Source organism: Thunnus albacares, chromosome 22 (assembly GCF_914725855.1).
Source record: "Thunnus albacares chromosome 22, fThuAlb1.1, whole genome shotgun sequence".
Classification (NCBI taxonomy): domain Eukaryota; kingdom Metazoa; phylum Chordata; class Actinopteri; order Scombriformes; family Scombridae; genus Thunnus; species Thunnus albacares.
The window spans coordinates 27,377,974-27,388,760 of record NC_058127.1 but is presented as its reverse complement, the minus strand read 5'-3'; the positions used below and the strand labels follow the sequence as shown (position 1 = coordinate 27,388,760).

The 10,787-nt window shown below is 38.0% G+C and overlaps 1 protein-coding gene across 1 annotated transcript; it reads left to right on the top strand.

The window, feature by feature from the left end:
• The first annotated feature begins 6,205 nt into the window (after positions 1 to 6,205).
• On the top strand, positions 6,206 to 10,551 carry tm4sf21b (transmembrane 4 L six family member 21b). Its single transcript, XM_044341493.1, has 6 exons — positions 6,206 to 6,437; positions 6,528 to 6,724; positions 7,661 to 7,726; positions 8,063 to 8,214; positions 8,381 to 8,567; positions 9,706 to 10,551. Exons 2-6 carry the CDS (start codon positions 6,533 to 6,535, stop codon positions 9,706 to 9,708), a joined length of 600 nt encoding a protein of 199 aa, XP_044197428.1. The 5' UTR covers positions 6,206 to 6,437; positions 6,528 to 6,532; the 3' UTR covers positions 9,709 to 10,551.
• Positions 10,552 to 10,787: the final 236 nt, after the last annotated feature.

Genomic DNA, 10,787 nt, shown 5'->3' with positions numbered 1-10,787 from the left:
TGTTATTTCACTTGTGTCTCGTTTCCCTCACCTGTGTCTAGTTTGCAATCCCACCCTGTGTATTTATAGTCCCTGAGGAATCCAGCCTTAGAGAGTGCACATTCTCCACTGAGAGAGCTGTCTTCCAAGTTTTACACTTTTTTTGTTTGCTTTGCCATTTGTGAATTTTGTTTTTCAAGCTATTTCTCTGTTTCTGGTAGCTTCCAAAGCTCTCCCAGGCTTGTTAAAGATGATCTATAGTGAAATACCACCAAAACTTCCAGACATTATTTCTCTAAAAGTAAAAAATACTGTCAGTTGCTTTCATGACAAACCTTCTACTATTCAATTATGAATGGATACCTTTCTGTAAGGTAGCATACCTGTATTAATAAAATTATACAATACCCCTCCATATTGGAGAAGCTCACTTTACCTTTGAACTGCTGATGATTGGTGGTTTAAGTCATCCAGGACAGGAGTGCCATCTCTCACGCTACACTTTCCATCAATATCAACACACAGCTTAGTTAATACCATGACTCTCAAATATGGGAAGTATATGCAGATACAAACATTTTGTACCGATAGTCAATTTCATTTTAATCTAAAATCCCCAAAACAGGTTAAAACACATGATTTTAGCTTTTGAAGCAGCAGAAACAGCACAGTTCAACTCTTCACTGAATGTAAGATAGTATTACCACATTCACCACTGCTGCCAATATTGCTACTACTGCTGATTGAGCAGACAAATAAAACCTCCTTTACACTGAAATGAAGTCTAAATAGCAATGCCAATAAATACTACCTTTTGTTAAACTTATTATTTGTAATCTTTGTTGACACTGTCAGAAAGAAGATTTTTGATTTTTATGACTGCATTTTGTGAATTTATTGTTAGTTATTTACTCTTAATAATTAAATAATGTGTTTTTGATATATTTGTTCTATTACCAGTCTTTGCAGCCATGTCTCAGCATATTAAACCTATGCTTGCTGCCCAATTGGCATTGCGCTAGATAACTATAGTAAGCCCATCCTTGTGGGTGATAGGCTCACATGGCAGCAATCCCATCTTGTTTCTTCAGGCTGACCCAAACTGTGCCCTATTGGTATAAGCACTTGCAAGATAGCTCCTCTCTCATGTGTGGCTCCAAAAAGGGGCCCAGTCTCCACATTCTGGATGAGGTGGTTCTTTTCTGAATATGCTGACCCACAGACTCCAAACCTTCCACCAGTTTGCATTGGGACACTGAGCCAGGAGCTATTTCCCCCGACAATGCTGCCAGGGTCACATAACCACCCCCACAATGATAGGGTGGTGATTCTCTGAGATGGGATACGAAAGGAGTCATGTGAAGTGGTCTGGCCACTGACCAGGAAGCCTGTTAGACACCTCCCTGTGAAGGTTCTCAGGCAACCCTGTCTCCTAGAAATTGTGTTCATATACAATTAAACTGTTTTCCCACTTATGTTGCATTGACAAACATAACTGCTGCCTGGATTATGTTCACAGGAGGAGGTAAGGTTGGATGAGGGGTGTACAAGATGCAGGACTTTGGCAGTAGAGACCCAGGTTCAAATCCTGAGTCCTGTGAGAGTTCAGGTTTAGACAACAAAAGCACTTTGGTTCAGGTTAGTGAAAGATGGTGATGTGGCTTAAATGTTCATAAACATGCTTCAAAGTCACTGCAGACTTTTTTCTGTATTATATATTATATAAGTCTGAATACACCTATAAAAATATATAATATTGCTGTAGTTTCTTCTAGCAGATATTGTACTGCAAGATTGGATATTTTTGTGGGAAAAAAAAGAACTAGGTACGTTGCCTGTGAATATTTCACTCATATTCGGTATAAACATTTTCACAACTTGTCAAATACATTAATTAACAATATTTTCTCATTATGTTGAGAGAAAACATAAGTCAGCAGCATTATGTTTCTAGCAAATCATTTTTGCTGTTGCAATTTAGTCGTATATGAACATAATTTCTAGGAGACAGGGTTGTCTCAGGGCATATCCAATAGGGAGGAGACCCCAGAACACACCCATGTAGAGCCTCAAAGCATACCACTGAACTGAGGCAACACAAACAACTAACGTCTTAATTTGGAGTCTGGCGACTTTTAAAGGGTCATTCCACCTAAGTTACAAAAAAAAAATCTCAGTGTCTGTTTCTACAAGAGTATAACTTATGTACTATTTCCTCAGAAAAAATAGTTCCAATAAAAAACGTTTACAGTGCTGATAATTCAAAGTGACATGGACATTGGTACATGTTACATTACACAGGTGTTTATGGGTTTTGAAATACTGCTACTGCCATCATGACTAATACTGCTGCAACTCCTTTTGCTATTACTAGTATTTATATTTGACTTGGAAGGATGTGAACAACTGCTGTTGGAATTATTTGTCGAATTTTTAGGATTTATTTCTTTGGTTTTATTTTTTATTTTTTTTATTTTTATTTTATTGGCCCTGTTTTATGACTCTCAGTTTATAAATGGATTGATGGACTTTATATGTAGATCATAGTATACATATAGTCCTATTGTTGTACTCTGTATTCCATTACATGTTTCAAGTTTCTTATCTTGCCACCTACAACCTTTCCTGCACCATCAGCCATCTGAGGAGAGGGATCTCTCTTTGAATTGTCTTTCCCAAGGGTTATCCCATTTTTTTCTGTGCTAATTATGATAATGTGCTGCAATATAACTTGAGTGTGTATGATGCACATCCAGAGACACACCCAGATACAAAGTATCAAAGTATCTGGGTGTGTCTCATGTGTGTCAGAATACTATCAGAGTGGTGGTACCAGGTACAAAGAGGAGCCATAAAGCACTAACAACCTCAGTGACTATAAATTTATTATATTTCACCAATAAAACCTCATAAACTTCAACTGTCACACTGTTATGTAATCTGATATTAGTCATTTGGGGAAACATTTGATGAGCTGTTGTAAAAGGAACTTAAATAGAGACCATTGTACAAAATATTACAGGTAAGAACTTTGTAGATGTTCCTGTTTGTTACATGAATTCTCATTAACAAAATTATCCTGTAATTCATACTGACGTAGTGCATGTCTTTCAATATTACTTTTGTATGAAGGTTCTGGATGCTCTGTAATTCATATTTGGAGGTGCAGGATAGATAGATAGATAGATAGATAGATAGATAGATAGATAGATAGATAGATAGATAGATAGATAGATAGATAGATAGACAGGTAGATATTGTCAATCAATAAAATAGTAAATAGAATATTATCAGAATGAATCAGAATATTAACATCAAGTAAATCAGAATATATTAAGAGTAAATCAATAATTTTCAACTTGGAATCTGTGGAACATCCATGAATACTTCTTTTTTTGATGAGTAATAGACCTTTAGTCAGTTAATAACCGACAATGAAGTTGCTGTCAAAGTCTAAACTCCAGAGTCTGTTGATTATTCATTTATTTGGTCTTTTATTGTGTGTAGAAGTTCATTCTTGATCTTGGAAAAAGTAGTGTGACAAAATAATCTTGATTTAAGGTCTATACTTACCAGTTTTCCATCTCGTGGTCTTCCTCTGCAGATGGAGTTTGTTCAGTTGTTATGGTGATGGTTTGTCATCATGGGAAGTATGGAACTTCAGCCATGTGATAAGAGGTGGTTGTATATGGGTGGTGATGGCAAACAGTGTCTTAGAAACACATTATCTAATGATATATTGCTTGCGCATGGGCGGATTGTTGGGTCTCTGTAAATTAAAGAGTACGGTCTAGACCTGCTGTATGTGAAAAGTGCCCTGAGATGACTTTTGTTGTGATTTGGCGCTATATAAATAAAATTGAATTGAATTGAATTGAATATAGCTACTCTGGATAGCATTACACTGGCCTCCAGCTCCACCGTAAGGAATCTGGGACTTATCTTTGATCAGGACATGTTCTTTAACTCCCACATAAATCAAATTTCAAGGACTGCCTTTTTTCACCTACGTAAAAAAAAATGCAGAAAAACTAGTCCACGCATTTCTTACTTCTAGGCTGGATTATTGCAATTACTTATTATCAGGCTGCCCTAACAAGTCTCTAAAGACTTGTTAGGGCAGCCTGGACCAGCTGGTCCAGAATGCGGCTGCATGTGTACTGACAAAAACTAGAAAAAGAGATCATATTTCTCCCATTTTAGCTTTGTGGCACTGGCCTCCTTTAAAATCTAGAATAGAATTTAAAATCCTTCTCCTAACTTAAAAAGCCCTTAATGGTCAGGCACCATCATATCTTAAAAAGCTCATAGTACTCTATTACCCCACCAGAACACTGCGCTCCCAGAATGCAGGCTTAATGGTGGTTCCTACAGTCTTAAAAAGTAGAATGGGGGGCAGAGCCTTCAGCTATCAGGTTCCTCTCCTGTGGAACCATCTTCCAGATTCGGTCCATGGGGCAGATACCCTCTCTATGTTTAAGAGTAGGCTTAAAACTTTCCTTTTTGATAAAGCTTATAGTTAGATTCGGCCCAGGCTTGCCTTTGACCAACCCCTAGTTATGCTGCTATAGGTCTAGATTGCCGGGGGACTTCCCATGATGCACTGAGCTCCTCTCTCCTCTTCCTCCTCTCCATCAGTATGCATTCATTTACCATTAATGCTTGTTACTAACTTGGCTTCTTCCCCAGAGCTTTTTTTTTTGTGCTTTCTCATCTCTCAGGAAACCCCCGGGATCCAGGCTGAGCCTTCGCGGTCCTGTTGGTGTCCTTCTCCGGCTATTGCTGCTGTTTGTTGTTGCTAGTCACATCTCTATTACACACACACACACTGGAACTTCCAGAAATCTATTGCTACTAATCAGCGTTCTGTGTAATTAATCAAGGCTATTAAAAGAACATGTTGAACAGTGTTTAAAAAACAGCAAAATATTTAATGTACAAAAGAAAGCAAATACATGATTAATTAAAAAACTCCATCCAAGTACAAACCAAAGGATTATCATTAAACATCATCAAAGATAGAAATGGTCAAAATGTTTGGCAGGTGGCTATGACTATAATAATTATATTAATATCTCAAAATTAATTAATTTAATGATTCATTAAACAGGAATTCATTACCAAATAAAAATTCCTACATACGTGTATGGAAACAAACATACGATTTTTCATGACAACTTTGCAAAAAGTAGTAGACCATATAGACTTTGATGTGACCACTGCAGTGTTTTTGAGGTTTATTCACCCTTCAGAGCTACAGAGCTAATGTATAGACTGTACAGACATTACCTGTGGCAAACAGCCTCGATATCAGCAAGATTTTTGCTCAAGTTCTAACATTTAAAACAGAGATGTGTCGTCATCTCAGTTTGCAGCCTCTGTCTTCAGAGTTAATTTGTGCCAATTTGTGCCCACTTGCATCTTTCCATGAACTGCATGCTATTGTGCTGCCTTTACAAGTATCCCTTTAACACACCTTAGGTACTTTTAGCCAAGATAATTTCATATAGCCCTAGTCCAAAACTGAACTCAAACTGAAAAAATACATTTTGTGCTAATAAGGGAAAAGTACAAAGATTTTTAATCATGTTAGCAAACAGCAGCAGTCTGTAGTATATTCTGTTCTATTGTTTCTATTCTGTTCTTACAACCCAGTCTCACGACAGTTTGTGAAATAGTCACAAAATTTAATCTATAGATTTGTGTACATGGACACAAATTTTCCACTTTTTTGTGAAACTCAGCACAGCTTTCAAAGTATGTTTCGTGCCTGCAACATGTTTTTTTATTCTGTCAGTTGGAACTTGGGAGCACAGAAACTGTATTGTTTTTTTCTCATTTGTTAATCATTAATTCATATTCATTCGTTTGTTATTTCAAGTATAACTGCTACATTACTCAACATTTAATCACAAGATTTCATCCTTGTTTTTATTTCTTTATTATAATTTTATCAGTACAGTAGTGATACATGGAAATTATTAATAAATCATTAGTAATAATAATATTGGTAGACAGTAAAGAGAACTGCACTTGCATGAAGCTGTCTGCCATTCGTTTTCGTTCTTAATAACGAGCTGTTCTGTAAGCTCATAAAAAGTTACCTTGGGCAGAAGTCACATGGCTTTTATGGTCTTCATGGAAACACACATACACACACACACACACACACACACACACACACACACACACACTCACACACACACACACACACACACACACACACACCACATAAAGTCCGGGTCATAAAGGGGGGTTGATAATCAGGCCTTATCTCCTATAACTCCACCTTTCCATCCTCCACCCTCTGAAAGCTCAAATATATATTTAAACACTTCTTCCATTCTCCTCTGACATCCGATGCATTAAGTTGCACTTCTCATGTTATAGCTATTAAAAGCTTTCATATTTTTCATTTTTCCCAAACGTGACAGAAGAAAAGCTCACTGACTGCATCTGTAAGGAGAATCTGAATATTCTGAAGGAGCACTTGGGATTTTAGACATTTTTTAACTTTTTGAACAGCAGTTTTTTCCTTCTATCTGCAGACATCATGTGTACTGGAACGTGCTCTAAGTATATTGCTGTCCCCCTCTACATCCTGGCTGCAGTGTCAGTCATCTGCAACATTATGCTCTTCTTCCCTGACTTTGAGACAAAGTATGCAGATGCAGACAGGGAAGGAAAGGACCGGATCACTGAGGAGGTCAAATATATGGGAGGCCTGATTGGAGGAGGAATCATGGTGAGTAGATTAGATAATACCTTGTTCGTCATTGCCTTTCAAAAAGCTACATTTGACAGTTACAGAAACAATTCATACATGTGGGTTTCTGGTCTTCCACGTATAGGGTTAAGGTTAGGGAGAGCTCATGGTCAGAAATAAAACAAACCAATGTTGCCAGCTGGTAGGAATGAGGATGTGATCAATGTCAAAGACAGACATCAACCATCCACCTCAACCTTCTCCCTAAGGCGTTTTATGGTCATATAACAATATTACCCTGCTGCCATTGTTTTTGAGAGAGTACAGCCATTATTCCAAGCAGCAACTACCACTGCTTGAGGCTGAAGCCAATGTGGAAGTGCCTTAAAGTGCCACGGATGGCAGCTAGCTTTGGTTCAAGCTTTGGTTCAAGGTAGGTAAATGGTAAATGGATTGCATTTATACAGAGCCTTTCTAGTCTTCTGACCACCTAAAATGCTTTTACACTACATGCCACATTCACCTATTCACACGCTTATGGCAGAGGCTGCCATGCAAGGTGCCAACTTGCTCATCAGGAGGAGTCTAATTATTCACACACACTCAAATTTGGGATTCACTATCTTGTCCAAGGACACTTTGACATGTGGACTAGAGGCTAGGGATCAAACCGCTGATCTTCTGGTTAGTGGATGACCCGCTCACATTCAGTTCAGTTCTTTTCTACTCCATCTTATCTTAAATCTTTGCTTGTAGCTCAGGACTGTGTCTACATAATTTTGTATTTCCATTGTACCTGATGCATAACTGAAAACTTTATCTCAAGACTTTTCTCATTGGTCTTCATATTCCTCCTTCATTAGTTTGACCCTGTTTCTGTTTTCCTCCCTACATTAAACATCTCTCTTTCTCTTGTCTCTTTGTTTTCTTATTTCTCATTGTCCTTCCTTGGCCTCTCTCTGTTTTGGTTTTCAGGTGCTCATTCCTGCCATTCACATTCATCTGACCAGCGCTAACAAGTGCTGTGCCAACCGCTGTGGGGTGAGTGTGTCCTGTATGGGCGCTGTCTAACTGAAATGTTACCACCATTCTCTTGTTGCACTGGAAGGCACAATCCTGTAGGTGCAACAGCAGTTAATACGATACCGTTGATGTATGTGTATGTATATATATATATATATATATATATATATATATATATATTTAGCTTAAAGCTTAAAGCTTAAAGCAACACAACTTTATAATTGAGCTACATGAAAAACTCAAATTGCTTCAGAAATACTTGAGACATCAGAAATAACTCCAGTAACTGCAGTGTCAGGGTGGAATGTGTTACTCCTGTTACTACACTTACTCCAATGTGTGTGCTCTGTACAGATGTTCCTGTCCATTGGGTTTGCAGCAGCTGGTGTGGCGGGGGCCGTGTACAGTCTGAGTGTTGCTGCCCTGGGCCTCTCTAATGGACCACTGTGCCAGTGGAGCAATAAAAACAGCCTCATTCCACAGTGGGGGACGCCCTTTGCTAACAGGTACAGACTTCATACATTTTATATTTTTACTTGAAACTGATTTGAGAACTGTATTTATAAAATAACAATAAATACATCACTGTAATGTCCCTTTATTTACATTTGACTTCACTACTCAGCTTTTAACAGACACAACTAATCCCCCTCTAATTTTCCTTCTCTCCAGTAATGGGAGCTACCTGTCAGACAAGGAAATGTGGAAGTGGTGTAAAGCTCCAGAGAATGTGGTTGAATTCAACGTGGGTCTGTTCTCCACCCTGTTAGTTGCAGCGTGCGTGGAGCTTGTCCTCTGTCTCATCCAGATGGTCAATGGACTGTTTGGATGTATCTGCGGCACCTGCTCTGGCAAGGAGGTGAGACAAGAACAGACTTAAGGGTTCAGCGTGGTAGAAATAAACTAGTTTGTGCAACGTAAAGCAAAAATATTTCTACCTGTTGTGAAAGGACACATTAGAAGAGTGAAGAACTTTGTCTTTGTAGCTTTGACGCAATGAATCATACAAATAGGGACAACACACACATTTTTGGACAGCCTTTCCTCATCCAAATATGGATATAAAACATGAACCTGTCTTCTGATCAGTCAGTTTTTACATCACAAAGGGCTGCACAATGTTCACATCAGCTCCACTGCAACCTACACTTACTCATAACACACTTCTCTGCATAGATCTGCAGAGATATTTACATGTATTTATTCTCTTTGCAGAGCTACAACTTGTTTTAAATATTTACTAATATTTTCCACTCCCCTCATGTATGTTAAAGGGATGGAAAAAATATTAGGAACAGTTTTCAATATTATGCACTCCAGTACACCACCACAACCCACTGTGACCTCAATAATAAATAGAGAGTTTGAAGAATTATCACCTTTCTGACAATGTCAACGAAAACTAGAGAAGTAGAATTTACGGCAGAGCTGCTGAATTGGATTGCATTAGATTGCACTGGTGTTCCTAATAAAGTACGTGGTAAATGTATTTGGTGCTATTCGATGAGTGGATCAGTTTTATATATTGCTCAGTGCATCTGTAAATGAACTAACAATGGACTTTATTAACATAAAAGAAAAGAGCATTGTTGTTCCTGGGTGGTTGCACCCTAAAGGACTTCAGCAAGATTTGTTGTAAAAAGTAAAGCCTGTTCCTTTTTTTAGTTTGAATCTTACAGTAAACCTGCAAATGTACTGTGGTCAAAGCTTCTGAAAAATGCTTTTATACCTAAAACTTTATTATGCCCTAAAAAACAACAAAACTCCAAAAGATTGCCGGTTCATTGTTGTGTGTTTAAGGATGCCTGCATAACCCAACCATGTAGGGAGATTTTTCTGTGGCTTGACTGTCTGACTGTGGTCATAGCCAGTTGCTCTTCAGCTGGTAGGGATCCATTGAGAGCTCAGTGACGCTGAGGCCAGGTATTTTCAGTGTGTGTGCTTGAAGTGTAGTCCAGGTGTGTAAACTAACCCTTGTCTCTCTGTCCTCTGAACAGTAAGTTGAACTACAACACATCATGACCACTTGAAGAAGAGATGAAAGGGATCATTATTACCATCAACTCTATCATCATCATTACTATTATCTCTAGCATCACCATTATCATAATCCACTGCACCAAGGGATAATGGGTGATAATCTGTCCTAATAGGGACTCTATCCCATCGTTTAGCTGTACTCTGGTTTTCACTTTGTGCCTATATCATCATCATTATCATACATTCTCCAAGAGGAATGACTGGGGTTATCAATCAATATTTCTTTCTTCTGAACTACTGATGTATGCTGTATTTGTGACTGTAAATTTGTATGTTTAAAAATATTTTGTAATAAAGCTCATGAGAACATGAGCTGACATATGTCATTGTTGATGGTCATAGAAGAGATGACATTAAAGAGATGCAGAGGATTAAGTAGAAGGTAAACTTGGATTCACTGAAAACTCTTCTTGAAAATTGCCATGTGAATACGCGTGTGAGAATCCGATATATTCTATTTTTGAAGTTTAATTATTATAATAGATGAACAATAGGTATATCAAACAGATATTCAGTGATGGAAAGTAACAGTTACTCAAGTACTGTAGAAAAGTGCAGTTCTGAGGAACTTGCATTGACAGCTATAGTTAGCAGATTTTACATCTAACTATAAAGGAAGGAATCTCTCTATGTCTGTCTGTATATGTGTTTTTCACGTATCTTGACAACCATTCATCCGATCGACTTCACACTTGGCAGGTATATTGCCAAGGAACCAAGTGCAGTGTTGAGTGTAAAGCTCTTTGGATGAGGGGTCCTCAAGTATAAAAAATATATTAAAAAATATCAATATATAAAAAATACCTCATAAACAATGTTGCTTCTGCTTCTTCTTCTGTCAGTGGAGTTAAGAAGTGGACAGACGGACGCACCACTCTGCCATTGCAACTCACACTGTGGTTGGAGGTGGGATTACATCTGTAGTGATAATGACTACCATAGAGAATGAATTGAAAAAGTTCATAGAGTTAAGCTCTCCTTTTCCCGTTCTTCAAGCACAGAAACTTGGTATGTATGTTCAAGACATAGTGCAAAATGT